General features: G+C 40.1%; 1 protein-coding gene across 2 annotated transcripts in view; it reads left to right on the top strand.

The window, feature by feature from the left end:
• The window catches only part of ARMH4 (armadillo like helical domain containing 4), a 106,039-nt gene extending 89,000 nt beyond the window's left edge, over positions 1-17,039 (top strand). For both annotated transcript variants that reach the window (XM_081830457.1, XM_081830458.1), the window contains 3 exons: positions 2,480-2,511; positions 9,387-9,521; positions 9,758-17,039. In XM_081830457.1, the coding sequence (XP_081686583.1) occupies positions 2,480-2,511; positions 9,387-9,521; positions 9,758-9,826 (236 nt within the window). In that variant the 3' untranslated portion in view covers positions 9,827-17,039. The remainder of the gene's footprint in view (positions 1-2,479; positions 2,512-9,386; positions 9,522-9,757) is intronic.
• Positions 17,040-17,457: the final 418 nt, after the last annotated feature.

Raw genomic sequence — 17,457 nt, forward strand, 5'->3', positions numbered from 1 at the left:
CAGGAAGGGAAGAATGAAGGGGGGGAAATTGGAGGGGGACGAACCATGAGAGATGATGGACTCTGAAAAACAAACTGAGGGTTCTAGAGGGGAGGGGGGTGGGAGGATGGGTTAGCCTGGTGATGGATATTAAAGAGGGCACGTTCTGCATGGAGCACTAATGAATCATGGAACACTACATCAAAAACTAATGATGTAATGTATGGTGATTAACATAACAATAAAAAATTTAAAAAAGAAGAGCCCAAGGAGGGTAGCTCCACATTTTCAACCTGAGAGAGCAGGAGAGTGGGGGTATCACCAAAAGAAATGGGTAGTTAAGAAGTATTATTCCTGTAGGTTATCAAATCAGATAGTGGTTGGAATTCCAGTGACTCTTTACTCCCTGGTTAACCATGGGCAAGTCTCTTAGCTTCTCTGAGTCTCAGTTTCCCCATCTTTTCCCGGAGCATAATCTTCCCTCACTCTTCATGTTTGTTTTTGGTTTGCTGATCAAGTGATGCAGTAGATTCGAACCTGCTCTGTCAGGGGTCAAGCCATGTGCACCTGTGGGCTGGCATCACTCCTGTCAATATGTTATTACTAGAGTCAGACTGTAAATGGAGACCCAACTGTCTGTGTCAGGGGTCATCCCACTGTGACCCGTGGACCCACCCATCTGGCCTGCTACCCATTTTTGTATGGCCCATGAACAAAGAATGTCTTTTACATTTTAATATGGTTGAAAAAAATCAAAAGAAAGATATTTGTGACCTATGAAAATTACATGAAATTCAAAGGTCAGTGTCCATAAGTAACATTTATTGGAATATAGCCAAAACCCATTAATTTATGCACTATGAGTGCTTTCACACTGCAACAGCAGAGTTGAGTAGTTGTGACAGAGATTGTATGGCCTGCAAAGCTTAAAATGTTTACTGTTTGGCTCTTTACAAGAAAAGTTTGCCAATCCCTTGTCTACACTTTTTGGGAGGTGTTTCTAGGTCTGCCACTCTGTGTCCTTTCTTCCTATCTGTTGAAGCTCCTGGACAGGAAAGGAAATTTAAGGAAATCTTGAAAGGTTTTTGTTGGCTTACTAATTTCTTTGATAATATTTGTCTTCTTTTTTCCTTTTCCATGCTTTTCAAAATAGAATTTTTATTCAATGCTGAATCATTATTATAACTTTAAAAGGCAATTAAGGATGAAGAACCCCATTACTAACTTCAAACTATCCTTAATATGGCCCTACAAACCATAAGAGACTTTTTTTTTTTTTTTAGAGTGAGAGAGAGTGGGAGAGGCAGAGGGAGAATCTTAAGCAGACTTCATGCTCAGCGCAGAGCCAACTCGGGGCTTGATCTCACGACCATGAGACCATGGCCTGAGCCAAAATCAAGAGTTGGACACTTAACTGACTGAGCCACCCAGGTGCCCCAAACCATAAGAGACTCTTAATGATACAGAACAAACTGAGGGTTGATGGAGGGAGATGGGTGGGGGATGGGCTAGATGGCTGATGGGTATTGAAGAGGGCACTTGTGATGAGCCCAGGGTGATGTATGTAAGTGATGAATCACTGAATTCTACTCCTAAAACCAATATTGCCTTATATGTTAACTAACTAAAATTTAAATAAGAAAAAAAAGAAGAAAAGAAAAAAACCCATGGCCATTCTAACACATGTTTTCATTTTGAATGATACTTGTTCTGTTCTCAGCATATGTACTTCCAAATGGTTGTAATAATGGTCTACTTAACACTTCAGGGTTGATGTAGTCCTTTTCGGTGGCTTTTTAAACTGTTACTTGATTATTACCTTTATTTTTTAATAGTGGTTGTATTGTGATGGAATGGTACAGTTTATAAGCTATATGTATTTCAGAAATACTTCCTCTTTTTGCCTTTGGTCAAAATTTTTTCTTCAACTGTGGATGCAAATGCTTCTCTTTGGAGCCAGTGCCCATTGTCCCTTCCTACCTTACTTTGCTGGGATATTGATCCAAGTGCAGAATACCCACTGAGCTTAAAAACTGAGAAAGATGAGTAACGTTAAGGAGAAAATGTCAGATAAGAAATGAACTTGGTAATTAATTAATAAATTAATTGATTAGTTTATTTATTTATTTGATGGTACATGGGTTGGGAATGAACTTGATTCTTTAAAGGTGATTTCCTATCTCCTTACCCAGACCTCCCCCAAAGCATTAAATAGTAATACAAATACGTTTAACAAATAAAAAATATTTCTGTTCACCTAATGATGATGTGAGGGATATGTTTGTGCTTTCTGTTACATTTTTAAACAAATGAGAATAAAAACAAGACTCATACTGTCATTATTACTGTTAATACTGTTGACCCTTTCACTACATTTCATACAATAAAACCAGTGTATCAAATTAACTTACCATGAAATGTAGGTTATCGAATTAACTTAACTCAATGAAATATAAGTAAGAAGATGGATATTTACATTTTATTCTCTTATTTTCCCTAGTGAGAAGCTGGATGGAAAAACTAAAAGACAAGGTAAGAGAAGTATTTTCTTCCTTTGGATTTATCTTAAAGGGCATGGCTTTGTCAAATAAAAGATCTTCAGAGTAATGGAGCCTTAATTCATCATTCTGATTCTGGTTATCTGTGCAAAGATGCAAGGCCACTTCCAGGTGCCCAACAAGAAGGAAGACCTTCCCTTTAAGTTCCTTCTTGTATAACACAGGGAACCTTATTCTTTGGAGCACCATTCCTTCTTATGAAGGCATTATCTACTATGCTCACCTGGAAAATATCCTTGACATATCAAGGTGGAGTTTCTTCTAGGGATCAGCAGTGTAATCGCAATTTATTGGCTATTTCTTGTCCCAGTGCCAAAAACCCAATGCCAAGTTCTTGTAAGCCTGACCCTCTGTATGAGGAAGAAATACCTTGGATTTTGGAAAACATTGATTCTTCTGACCCAAAGGCAAAAATTGATGGACTTGAGTTAAGAATAAAAGTTTGGGATGGAAAGAGCATCCTTAAACCATAGTGGGGGTGGTTTGGAGTAAAAACACCTGGACGCCTGAGCACTCTCCTTAGATCAACTTTTATGTAGTCTCTCATAGTGCTACTACATACTGGGTGACAAAGGGCTGACTTGCCTGGAATGGCCAACAATAGAAAAATATTTCTCTCTTGTGTTAATTCTGCCATCTATGTCTGTGATTGACAATATTAACTTCCTTCCAGGTTCCTGTTTTTCATTTTCTTTTGATTTTCAACACTCTCCAAGTTTACATTTTTTGGTTACCTTAGAATTTTAAACTGGAATTACTCATAAAAATATGGAATTCTGAATTCCTTGCTGTAGCCTGTCAGATCTCATTACTATAACCTAGCTCAGATTTAACTGGGGGTTTAGTGAATGGAAATCTTTTCAATTGCCACATATTGAGTTACCTTTAAATCACCAGTCCCAACATATACTTCTGTTGATGGCATTCCATATCTTTTTTATTATTTGGAGTCAGTTCTCCCCGTATTTGGATGATTAATGTTTATTTTGCTGCAGCTTATTGTTAAAGAATAAATTACAATGAAAATTGTAAGATTATATTCTCATCACTATCTTTGTGCTTCTCAGTAAAATTTAGCATAGATGGTTTTAAGAATGAGACTGTTTTGTGGTCATACTTATTAAAAGTGATGTTGAAAAATTTTAAGCATGTTGAGGTTAGTGGAGGCCATTTTGGTATCTGTAACAGGTCCAGTTGTCTAAGGGAGGTATGATCGGATGGACTGAGCAGGATTTGGGGGAAATAAAGCTCAAAAGTTAAGAACTGAACACACTTACATTAGTAGTGCTTCTTGTTATTTTTCAGAAGAAAATAGGATGCAATGAAAAGGAAATAGGCTTTGGTAGATTAATTTAGGAACCCATATATCATTGTTTCTATAGAAAATATCCTCTGAGTAAAATTGTGTACCAGAAAACCCTTAAGAGAATAAATTTTTACATGTCACCAGTTTTGAAGTTGGATATTGCAAAATTTCTTACCTGTATCTATAGATAGCTTTGCCACAATTAAAAAAAAAAATCTGTGCAGCTTAGAAAGTTTGTATTTTCTATTTCTGTAGACCCTTCTTATCTTGTCTCAAAGGCCTGGCACCTTCTTGCTATCATTTTCACCAAAAGAAATAATTTTATGTGTGACCTTAGTTTTCTGGATTATTTTTCGTTTTTCCAGCCTTCTCTCTATTTTCTTCTGGAGTATTTTTTCAGTATGTCTTAATTAAAAAAAAATAGAAGAAAAATAGTTGAGATTCTGTGTTTGGCTTATTTGATGCCTTATTTCTTCATATTTTGACTTTCTTGGAGGGACTTACTATAATCTTTCCCATATCCCCACTTCCCCTGTTGTGTAAAATATTCTACACTTACCTGCGACATGCCTTCTTATGTGCACACACACATACATGTGTACATATATGTACCACTCTTGCTTCCCTCCTTCATGTGTCTAGCTAGCTAGCTAGTTGGCTCTCATCTATAAAAGTCTTGTTAGTCATTATCTTCAGAAACTATTTGAGAGCGAAACTATTGCCTCTTTGATGAAAGTCACAGAATCCCTTAGAACTGGAAACTAAATATTTATTTAAGTGGCTCTTTGGCCAACCAGGACATCTCAGTTTAGCATTATTCAATTGTACCTGATATTGGTATTTCTGTTAGTTAATTTGGCTCTAGAAAGAATAATGTTCTAAAAAGTTCTGGGGGTGCCTGGGTGGCTCAGTTGGTTAAGCATCTGCCTTTGGCTCAGATCATGATCCCAGGGTCCTGGGATCAAGTCCCACATCGGGCTCCCTGCTCAGTGGGGAGTCTGTTTCTCCCTCTGCCTCTGCCCCTCCCCCTGCTTGTGCATGCATGCTCTTCCTCTCAAATAAATAAATAAAATCTTAAAAAACTTAAAAAGTTCTGAATTATTCCTTTTACAGTTGTTTAGTCTTTCTATATTAGCTAGGATTAAGATCAGCTATGAATGACAGAGAACCCCAATGACAATGGCTTAACCAAGATAGAAGTTTTTCTCTCATTTATGAATCTGGAGGTAGCAGTCAAGGGTTAATGGGGAGCAACACTCTGACAGGGACTCAGGCTCCTTGTATTTGATGTTCCACCATTTGTGACCTTCATTGCCAAGTTCACCTCAAGGTCCTGGATGGCAGTTCCAGCTTAGCTAGGTCCATGTTCTAGCCAGGGGAAGGAGGATAAGGGAAGGTGAAGACACCCCTTCCCCCTTAAAAGGAAGATAAAGGCACTCATATTCTCAAAACGTGGGGGATAAAGGCTGTGCTCCCCTGTTGAAGAGCATGTCGGGAAGCTGCACCTGCCACTAATGTATTCTCTTCTGAGTGAGATTTATCACATGGTCACAGCCAGCTGCAGAGAAGGCAGGGAGCAGTGATCGTTACTGTGCTCCCTGCCGAAATGGGAGGTTCTCTTGCTCTGAAAGAAGAGATGAATGGCCATTGAGGGACAGTCCCTATACTCATTCCATCATTACTCTTCTTTCTGGCTTAATGTCCAAGTTAGTGATGCTCATTAGGCAAATCCTAACTTGGCTACCTATTGATATGTCTTTTCAACATCTAAAATGTTTCTCAAAATTGAAGAGGCATAGCAGCTTTAGTTGTGTAGTAAACACCAACCCTGTTGTTATGTCACCAAGATCATTCTGTTTCTTCTGGCTTTAGGAAATAACTCAGAAAATGGATGATCCAGACTATATTGCATAGCACTGATTCTCAAGTGTGGTCTGGACCAGCAGCGTCAGCATCACCTGGGAGCTTGCTAGAAATGCAATTCTTGGGCCCCACGCTATACCTACGGAGTCAGAAACTCTGGGAACGGGGCCCAGCAATCTGTTTCAACAAGTCTTGCAGGCGATTTTGATAGATGCTCAAGTCTGAGAGCCACTGTTACAAAGCAATATAAGGGCACTGTCTTAACTCAGCAGACTTGAGACAGTACAGCATATCATTTGGTTTTCTTATACCTTTCTTGAAAACAGATGTTTCTGAATGAATACGTTATTCTAAGAAGGAAGAATACCTTTCTCATGAATGTAATACAAAGCCAACAAAAACCTAACACAAACACAAACTAAAAACAACTATATCTAGTCATATTTTGACTTACAATCAATTTTAAAAATGCAAAACTTTTTATTTGGAACTATTTTCAGGTTTACAAAAAAGAGATACAAGAATAAGTACAAAGAATGCCCCAATACCTTTTACCCAGGTGCACTTGTTTTTAACATTTTACCCCATTTGGTTTATCATTTGCTGGTCTGTCTGCCCATCTCTGCCTCTTTTTTTTTTTTTTTTTTTTTTTTTTACCATTTGAGGAAAAGTTGCATAAACCATATGGTGCTTTTACTCCAAAAACTTTATTTCCCATGAATGGGAATATTCCGTTAGCAGACATGCTGCAGCTATCAGCTTGAGTACATTTAACGATACAGTACTTTTTATCAAATCTGGTATCCATATTTCAGTTTTTTCAATAGACTCAGAATAATCTTTCTAAAAGCATTTTTCTTCTCCAGTGTAGGATCTAGTCTAGAGTCATGTAACACATTTAGTTGTCATGGTTCATGAGTTTCCTATACTCTGGAACGTTTTTATAGCCATCTTTTGTCTTTCCCGACGCTGACTTTTAAAAGAATATAGTCCTTTAAAAAAATAGAATAGTCTTCATTTTAGGTTAATTGGGTGTTTCCTCATGATGAGATTCAAGTTACCCATTCTCACTTGGAATATACCCAGGTGCAGCTATGTCCTTCTCAGAGCATTATCTGTGGAGATACATGTACATCCGATGATTCTGAACAGAGAAGAGGTACTAGGCAGGGTTTATAACTTAGAAAATATGCTCATGAGTCTTATTTGTTTTCATTTGTGTAGGAAACAAGTCATGGGAAATTCTTTTTTTTTTTTTAAGATTTTATTTATTTATGAGAGAGGGAGCGCGAGCACTAGTGGTGGGGGAGGGGCAGAGGAACAAGGAGACTCCCCACTGAGCAGGGAGCAAATGTGACGCAGGGCTGGATCCCAGGACCCTGGGATCATGACTTGAGCTGAAGGCAGATGCTTAACTGACTGAGCCACCCAGGTACTCCAAGTCATGACCAATTCTAGAAGAAGAGCCTATTCTCCATTAGTGTTGAAAGAGGAATGGTTAAAATATATTGGAAGAGGAGAGATTATTTGGATCCCATTTTTTAAGTGTAATTTCAAAGCACAGGCAGATCACACACACACACACACACACACACACACAAAAGGGGACAAAAGAGAGGAGAGAGAGAGATATTAATTGAATTTTGGTGAAATCTGCATGATTTAAAGCTCTAGAAACTAGAGATCTAAATGTGTAAATAAGAAGTATGAGAAAGAGTGACACATTTTGGAAGTGTCATGCTATTGGGTGTGGGTGAAGTTACACAGCACGAGGAGACCCACACAGAGATTGACCAAGCTGAACTTCCAACAGCTCAAGTATCATCCTTTGAAGGTATACCTCTTTAGAGTCTAATCTACGGGGCTTAAAATTGATCATATTTCAATATGTACATTCATTTCCATGTACTGGGAGTGATGGTTTAAAGAAATACATTCACAGCTCTTATGAGAGTTCCAAAACTTTGCTCTTGTCCAGTATTTTCCCATATGGAAAATTACAGTTTTATAAGTCTTAAGTAGATCTGGAAGGACTTTAGAAAAAGTTTGGGTTTCTGCAAAGCATATTAATTTGTTGAAAAGTGACTGGGCTTTGTTTCTTGGAGAAAAACACTTAGTATGCTGATGAACAATGCTATTGTTCTCAAATTAATGGAAAAATTTCCATATTCTGCTCTAACACAAGACTCCGGAAAACAGAACCAGTTAGTGAGCTGTCTGTGTGCAAGAGGGAGCTGCAGTTTTATAAAGAGCTCGTGTATTCCTTTGATTTACTTTTGGAAACGTTGGGAAAGCATCACAGTCTGCATACTTCAGCACTTTTTAGAAAACATTATTCTCTGTCCTTCTCTGATTTTGGCTCATTCTGAAAGGTACTAGAAATAGTTTGTGCTATATTAGAAATTTTAGAAATAGTCAAATAAATGAACAAACTGACTCATGGGTTCCCCCCCACCCCCGAATAATGCCTATCTAAAGTCTAAAAAAATTTTTTTTTTTAAAGATTTTATTTGACAGAGAGAGACACAGCAAGAGAGGGAACACAAGCAGGGGGAGTGGGAGAGGGAGAAGCAGGCTTCCCGCTGAGCAGGGAGCCCGATGCGGGGCTCGATCCCAGGACCCTGGGACCATGACCTGAGCCGAAGGCAGACGCCCAACGACTGAGCCACCCAGGCACCCCTAAAGTCTAAAAATTTTAATGTTTTATGTATTTTGTCTGGGTAGGCTTCTAGCAGGGGCCTTCTTCAAAGGCAAACCAGTCTCATGTTCCTCTGTGAAAGGGCTCCAGGTAAGTACATAATGCTCTAGGCCCTGAGGTGTCATACTGGCCAAGATGCAGAGAGCACCTTTAGTATGACGGCCTTACCCTGAGCTTGGGAAGATCCGGAGCTACTTACCCAAGCCCGGGGATGTGTGGACATCATGCTGCTCACTTAGAACCAGCGTATCCATAGTGACACCTTGGGGACGTTGGAGACACACCAGATATCAGATACCTCCAGGTTCTTTTGCAGGCGCTACTGTTATGACAGTGATCTTTGCACCCTGCTCTGCCACTTCTCTGGGGATGCGCAGAATTCCCTCCCAAGCCCCAGCTTTGGTCTTGTCCACTGGGCAGATTTTTCCTTTCATATAAATCCCATGTTATGTGCATACCCTCTCCCCTCCTTGCCTTTTCTGTCTATGCCCCAACATCTAGCATCCTTCTTTTTCCCTTTCTTACTGTAATGCAGCTGAGATTGTGAGACAGCAGACCACCAATGTCAAGGCCCTCCCCTCAGCCCCCTTGGAGCTTGTCTCAGGCTGATATTTCCGACTTACAGCATTTTAATAGTCTTGGCATTCTCAGAAGCTTACCTGACCCATCTTTAATACAAATTATATTTCTGCCACCAAACCCTGATGTTGACAAATGTGCATTAGCAAGTAGCTGGAGGTGCCATGAGGTCTGGGTGATTTATTTCAGTACTTCTTCTAAATACTTGAACTTTCCAAAAATAGTCATACCTTTCTCTCTCTTGCCTTCTCCCTAAAACGTGCCTTTATGCTAGGTGCTATTTTATGACAAAGCAAGTAGGAGGATTCCAGGTGTTTAAAAATCCGCTGCCATTGAGCAAAAATGAGAAACCCAGGGCCGTGGTCTATTTAGCATCCTACTGGGCGTCTCCTTTTCTGTGCAGGCTGGCTACATGTCTGGGATGCTGGTTCCTGTAGGGGTCGGGATAGCCGGAGCCTTGTTCATCTTGGGAGCGCTCTACAGCATTAAGGTTATGAATCGCCGAAGGAGAAACGGCTTCAAAAGGCATAAAAGAAAGGTATGGAGCCCACAACAGCAAAACCTCATCCGCTTCAGAACACGCCTCGCTTTTCCAATTTGCTTAATAAAGCACACAGGGCTTAATGAGGCAGGCATGGTATTGACACGCCCAGTGTTTTGGATTAGCTGCTGGGCTTTGGCTGCATGTGTTGGGGTGCCTTTTAAAGGGGCCTGTTTTTCAGTTTTGCTCTGCAGTGGAAAGGGTTTAACGCTCTTCTGTTTTTCTTTCTCCAGCAGAGAGAATTCAACAGCATGCAAGACCGAGTCATGCTCTTAGCCGACAGCTCTGAAGATGAGTTTTGAATCTGATGGGAGTTTCACTGGATATTCACCTGTGTTATTATTTTACTTTTTATTTTGGGGGCAAAAGAAGAACAGCAGCCTGCCACATCACTGCTGTTAGGCCGTCGGGCTCATTATCTGCCAGGCAGTAGATTTCTCTTGTACTGAGCAGGAAAGGCATGTTGTAGACTCACTGTAATATGCCGTGCTTGTTTTTCTTTGGTAGTGAATTTTCCACAACCATAGGCTATCACTCATCAATATGCAGCGCACGTGTTGCTCACTAGAAGTTGCTAGGTAAATATTTTGTATTTTTCCAAAGGGCCTTTTCCTTGGTTTACCTGCACTGAGCATAACGATTATTGCTGCCAAGGCGTATGTTGACTCTGAAATCGAAATCTTAAGAGAATAGCTCATGATGACTGCGTTCGGCCCACTTGAGGCTGTAGGCTTCTGGGCCATGGTACATCCTACGTTTGCATCAAAACGAGCAGCAAGTTGGAATGAAATCTTCTTTGTCAAGAAGATCTCTCGGCACATTAGGATTATGTGTAGATTTGTATCTGTCTTGCATTCTATACTCCAGTCTCCCAGTTTTATTATTTTGCATCTTCTGTCTTATTCTCATTCTTGGCAGGAAAAAGAAATGCACCAGAAATAACGCATTAAATGGACTCTCAGTCTTAATGTAAACTTGCTTTCTTAAATAGTGTAATTGAATCTGACAGACATATCCATAGATGCTTACATGTTTATCAATAAGAGGTGTTCTTTTTATGTATCATTTGACTTTGCAAGAAGAAATGAGGAAGAAATCAAGAAGAAAGTGAGGCAGGTAAGCTCTCAGAGCATTTCTATCTGCCATTCACTATTGTGAATTATTCAGAGCATTGCTTTGCTACTTCTGGGGGCTTGGCCATGGAATGATGGGGCCACCGTTGGTTCTTATTTGGCTTTATTAGAAAATGGACATCCTGTGGTAGATGCAGCCTCAGTGGCCAGAGTCCCAGCCTCTCTCAGGGCATTCCCTTTTGGGGATGTTGGCCTATGCTAGATCATTTCTCATTTCTTTTGGAGTGTAATTCCTTGCCCTATCTTTTGAATCTGAGTACTTGAGTTGAATTTTTAGGTAAAGACATGGCTCATTTGCATGGAAGACTAAAGGTTCCTGGTAACACTGTCCTTACTGCTTGACACATAGAAAACTTGTTCACAACTATGGGAGGCTGCTCTGCTGTATTCGAGGCAAGCTGCACAGTTATTCCTCAGAGCTACTGTGTGGGGTAGGACAGATGTTTTTGTTCTCTCATTTGACTGGAGACAGAACTGAAGCAGAGAAGGGACATGATTATCCAAAATTATCTCCAGGAACAATCAGGACAAGAACCCACTTGGACTCAAAACCGTGTATCCCGATCATCATTCAATGCCCTTCCACATACTTTGCAGGAAGCAGTGACATTTCAGAGTCCTTCTTTAAAACCAAGATTCTAAGGAAATACAGGAGACCCTTGAACAACATGGGACTGTGCTGCATGGGTCCACTTCTACGTGGATTTTTTTCAAGACAGTACAGTACTGTAAACATGTTTTCTCTTCCTTAGGATTTTCTTAACATTTTCTCTTCTCTTGCTGACTGATTGTAAGAATACAGTATATAAAACATTTTATATGTGAAATATATGTTCATTGGCTGTTTATTTTACCAGTAAGGCTTCTGGTCAATAGTAGGCTATTAGTAGAGGTTTTGGAGAGTCAGAAGTTATACATGGATTTTCAACTGTGCAGCGGGGTTTGCACCCTGAACCCCTGTGTTGTTCAAGAGTCAACTGTAGTTGGTTGGCCAAGGACCATTTCACATGAATTCCTGTCTTTGTTAAATGAACGATGCCTTACAAACTTCCCTCGTACACAAGTTCTTTTCCTCTCCCACCTCACGATTTCCTTCACAACCACATAAATTTAAGTATCCCTCTAGAGAACTAATAGAGAAACCTTTCTAGAATCCATTCTTGAGTGATAGCTAGCTTACAAGAATGTTTTCATCAAATAATTTTTTTTTTTTTTTTGCCAAGAGATGTAAGCAAATGTGTGAAATTGGTCAGGAGAAAATGAGAAGCTATATACAATCAAATAGAAGTTAACAATTGATAAGTAAGCTCACGGTTAGGTTTTAAAAATAAAATTCAGAACCATGACGCTCAGAAGTTATTTGTAATTTCACGAGCAGAGACATCCTGCTATTGCATAGGGTATGTTTGCCTTTTTTTAGAGCAGCCCCTTGCTGTGAGTGTTCCTAAGGTTAGGGGGAGGTGGGCATGATGTGGTTTCTGTATTCTTGACAAGCTATTGATAGCAAACACCCAATAGGCCATTTCATTCAGCAACACATGGGCGAAGCTGATGGCTATTAATGCCTTGGGCTACTCATAGTCTGTAGTTTGAACTAGATCATGCCTAAGAGGTTGATCTTTCAAACTGTAGAGTGATAAGGTCACAAATAATGGACACGTATTTTAATTTATTCCAGAAGGCTATGGGGATGACGTGTGTGCATTTAGGCCTCAGCAGAAATGGCTCTGTAGTCCTTTTTGGGACAGGTGACTATTACAAGAAGAAGAGATGACTTAGATCACAGTGGAGTTCTATACAAACCCATTTCAACACTGGGTTGGTGGAAGGTTCTGGGATGTGTTTATTTTGGCCATTTTCCTCCCTGCCAGTGATTGTGGAACACTGATTTTCAGTGGTTGGCTGAAGTTATTCAGAGGAAAGGAAAAGGTTGTCATGTTCTAAACAGAACCCGAGATTAGGGGTGCTGCCACCAGAGGAGGGCGCTGAGCTAGTGGTTATACCGTAGTCCGATTAAAAGTAGTAAGTCAGGCACCAGGTTTACCTAAAATAAGTCATTTGTCTGCTTATATTTGCACATTAAAAATAAAAAGGCAACTCTTGATTCTAACAACTAAGCTTAAACCATTCAGCAGCACAACAAGGAAAGCTGTCTGGCAAGGGGTGCTGTTAGCTGCAAGGTTCAGTTGCTAACACCTTCCTTTCTGAACCATATTTACCCCCTCAGACCTGCATGTGTCCCAGTGCAGGGGCAGGAGAGGTGGAGGCAGTGTTCCCCAGACTCTGGCTCCTAAGAATCATACTCGTGCAACACACAGATTCCAAGGCCCTGCCCCAGACCCAATGAGTCAGAATCTCCAGGGGAGGACTTTGGGATTCTTGTGCCCAGGAGTTAGAGAACAGAGCTGGGAGGGCATCTATCTAGAGAACAGCTTCCTTATTAAAGACAAGGGAGAACAGGTCCCTTGTGGAAGAAACCCTTTCCCTAGTCAGCTATCCAATAAATCACACCTGCCATGGTGGAGAAAGGAAAACAAAAGGAAAGAGTAAAGTGTAGAAGTTTCTAGAAAGAAAATGGAATGCTGGGTCAGAGAGAAAAGCGTTCCTCCCATGTCCCTGATGCCTTTTTCTCTAATCAGAAGATAGTACTTTTCTTTAAACCTCTTCAGATTTTCCTCTCCCGTAAGTTGCTTCTTTCAGTAGCTGCTGGCTTAATTTATATGCAGTATTTGGAGTTAATTAGTATCCCAGGGAAACAGATTCCCTTAGCAATGCTTTAGCCTTGGCTTCAGCTCATAAATTGCCTCAGATACAGTCTTCCAGAAACATTTCTTAAAGTACCTGCATCTCACATAGGTCAGTAGTGTTGTGGGGAAAATTTTAGAGCACCGTTTTAGAACATATTTAAAGTAGCTTTAGCATGGTCAGTCAAAGCTTATTCTTTATTTCGTTATTTTTTTTTAAAGGCTAAGACTTAAAAGTCAAACGTTACAGAGATATCAGAAAATGATGTAGAGCAACAAAGAACATTCTGAATGCCTGGTGCTTCTCTCCATGCTCCTCCAGATATCTCCTTCATGTGGAAATCCAGATGAAACCCCTTATTTGGAATCATATCCACATCTTGGGGAGAGAAGCCTCAAATCATCCACGGGCATCATGATTTCTGTGGATATGAATAATCAGTGTTTCTATCAGCTGCCAAAAAGCAGCTTTCGGGAGTAAGGTATATTGTCTGGCACAAGTTTTTAGCTGCGTGGCCTTTTGGCAAGATAGGCTTTGTTATGACTACAGGGAAATCTGTTGAAAAAGAAGTCTCTACTTTTTAGGGTATGTGAAGGTATGGTTGCAAGGGAAGAAGTGTGGGCAGAAGAAGGAAGAAAAATCTTGATGCAATGCAGATGTAAACATGGCACAAAACGCTGGCATGTGCTGGAGGAGTCCAACGTTCTGAGTGGACTGATGCTTGGAAAAATGATAAAGAGAAGCAAGGAGAAAAAGGCATATGAGGTAGACCATTGGCGGGGGAAGGGGCCCTAAATCTAAATTTGTTTTCATCCTCTCCCTCACAGAAAATTCTACACCAGGTAGAATGGACATGAGTGGGAGGGGATTGAAGCCTGAGACTGAGGAGACCAAAGGAGCTTCGTTGCTTTAAGTAAGCTTAAGCTCAGTTAAATATCTTTCTTAATTACACTGAGTTCAAATAAGTGAATATAAATCTCTAGAAATAGGAAATCATTTGAAAACAAAATAATAGTGCTGACCTAATAAAAGCCCCTTATTTGTACGTTTAGCACCCCCCATAAGACACAGACCTTTCTGGGGTCTGTTTGCTCTGCTAATGATCAATTTTGGTAGCCAACATAGCTGGAAACATAATTCTGTTGCTTAAGTTCTACATGCGACAAAAATAATCAGCATTTATTTTGTAAACCACTGTTAGCCATACAAATGCTTTGGGATTACCCTATATTGGGTAATCGATGCATCTAATTCCCTATTAATTAGCTTAAATTTCTACTATGTGTATATAGGATAAAGGAGAGGAAAGAAGAGAGGAAGGAAGGAAGGAAGGAAGGAAGGAAGGAAGGGAGGAAGGAAGGTAGGAAGGAAGGAGGGAAGGAAGGAAGAAATTTCCTCCAGGAAACAGCAGTAAAATTGCTGGGTCTACTAGGGAGGTGAGGGTTGGGGTTGGGGGGACACATGCAGTGCAAAATATGAGGCTGATCCTAAAGAGTCTGCTTGGTTATATCAAGGAATTAGGACTTTATTTTGAGGGCGTTTAGAGGCATGCAAAGATCTTATGCTGGGAAGTGGTGCAGTCAGGGCTGAGTTCATGGGAAGACTGGATTGGCAAGGTTAAAGTAGAGTCGGGGAAACCAGTCATGGGCTGGTGCTGCAGTGTTGGTGAGAGGTGACTGGGACCTGGACCAAGGCTGCAGGAGTGAATGGAGGGGGAGGATGGCCCCCAGAGGCGTTCAGGGCAGGGAAGCAGAAGGACTCGGGGGTTAATTAGATGTTGAAATGAGGGAAAAGACAGTGGTTAAAGCTGACCGTGGTCATGGCACTTTTGAGGCTCTCCAGAAATCATGGAGTCTCGTGTCCTGGCTTCTGGAGGACTGACCCTATGTTATCCCAGCATAGCCAGCCTGAGAGAAACTAACTTACATGCTGCCAAAAATGTGTAGGCAACTTTCACTTTCTACATAGTGTATGTAAGTACATGGTCATTCTCTGTAACTTTTAATAGAGGTTCCAAAGTAATAACTTTAATAAAACTTAAATGAAACATCTGGGAAAACCCTCCAAATACCTTTAAGTGATTATATTACTTTGGTTAAGCCCTAAGTATGAATTACTATCTAGTATCTGATTGTCTCTCTTGCTTTGAAAACACTAGTAAGAGTTTCTTATTTGTTGACATGAGAACCAAAGCTCTGGATCTTTTTTTTTTTTTTCTTTTTTATTCATAAGAACCAACTTATGCATTTTATGCCTATGGAATGACTTTCTAATTCTTTTTCAGTTTTATTGAGATAGAGTTGACATGCAGCCCTGTGTAAGTTTAAGATATATACGGAATAATACAGGTGTTGGAAAGTGATTACCACAGTAAGCTCAGTTAACAGCTGTCTCCTCACATAGTTACAAAAAATGTGTTTTCCTTGTGATGAGAACTTTTAGGATCTTTTCTTAGCAACTTCCAAGTACACCACACAATGGTGGTAACTACAGTCATCATGTGGTACAGTACATCTCTAGGGCTTATTTATCTTATAACTGGAAGCTTGTACCCTTTGACCACCTTCCTCCAGTTTTCCCACCCACCCCACCCCATTCCCCAGGATCTTGTTTTTCTTGAGAACAAACTTAAGAGGCTTCTTTCAAGGCTGGTCTGTGTGAGGCTACGTCAGGGTCTGAGTGCAGCCATAGAGCAAAGCAGCCTCCGTCTCCCGGTGCCGAGCGGCTTCTGTGAACTTTTGACAGTTGTCATGGGTGATCATCAAGTGGTTAATCTTCCTTAGCAGATGAAAAATAAAGCAAGCTTTCCATGGTTGCCATGTCAACCCAAGGCCGGATTCTGGAGGGCTCAGGGCAACAATGTAGGATTGAAGAAATGCAGAAAAGCACGAGAAGAAAATAATGATCACTTTAGTCCCACTCCCCAGAGACAACCATGAACATTTTGGGCTCTATATTTCTCATCTTTTCCTCTGTGTATTTATGATATGTTCTGTATACCTACTTTTATTTGTACACAAAAGCAGGATTATAATTTACATGCTATCTTGTTACCTCCCTTTAGCTACAATTTTTCATAGCTGTTTCAAAGAAATAAAGAGGAGGGGCACCTGGGTGGCTCAGTCAGTTAAGTGTCCGACTCTTGATCTCAGGTCTTGATTGCAGGGTTGTGAGTTCAAGCCCCGAGTGTAGCCTACATAAAAAAAAAAAAAAGGAATAAAGGGAAAGAAAAGAGCTTGTGAAAATCCCAAGGTTGTATTTGAATGAATAAGCTGTTTGCTGTTTTTTTCTCATTCAGATTTATCTGGCGTTTGATTGTCTGTGACTGCCCAGTTACCTCAAGACACTTATGTATGATGTAAATGAAATGAGAGTTGAAAGGGGAAAAGTCTCTGTAAACACAATGCACATAGGCTAATGTTACATCCCTGCACTCTGAGGGATTGGAGAAGATCTTCCTCTCTTTGCCTTTGCTGCCAAAGCAAAAGTTGTGAGCTTTTATAATTAGACAGTAAGACTGAATTACTGTGAATACTAGGTGGTAGTGTGAGAAATAATGGGAAAGAATACACTTGCTGTAATGACCTAAATTGATTAAAGTGACCTGAATTGTTCAGTTCAATTCTCTTGAATTTAATTAGGATTTTTGTGTCATTCATTATAGCGCACACATATTTTCTATATTTAATTTCACTTGACTAAGGTTAAATGGCCAAATGTTCACTGTTATGTCCATTGTTTTCTTCTCTCTGTCATTGTTATAAAGAGAAATCACAGCTTTTCACATCCCCCCTCCACATCTTCCTAAAATTTTAGATATCTATAAAAACAGTTAATGGAGCCTGGTGGTCCATTTGACCAAGACCTTTCTAAATGTCTCCACTAGCCCGTATCCTCCAAATTTCTTGCACAGAGTAGGATATGAAATTAAGTAAGGCACACATTAAGGCCCCATGAGCTTTATTCTAATAATATTTTCTTTGGTTATGAAAGTGGATTCTTGTTCATTAGGTATTACTAGATTAAAATAGAATGGTGTCAGCACTTGGCAAACT

Source organism: Leptonychotes weddellii, chromosome 9, assembly GCF_054177405.1.
Source record: "Leptonychotes weddellii isolate Sample4059 chromosome 9, ASM5417740v2, whole genome shotgun sequence".
Lineage (NCBI taxonomy): Eukaryota > Metazoa > Chordata > Mammalia > Carnivora > Phocidae > Leptonychotes > Leptonychotes weddellii.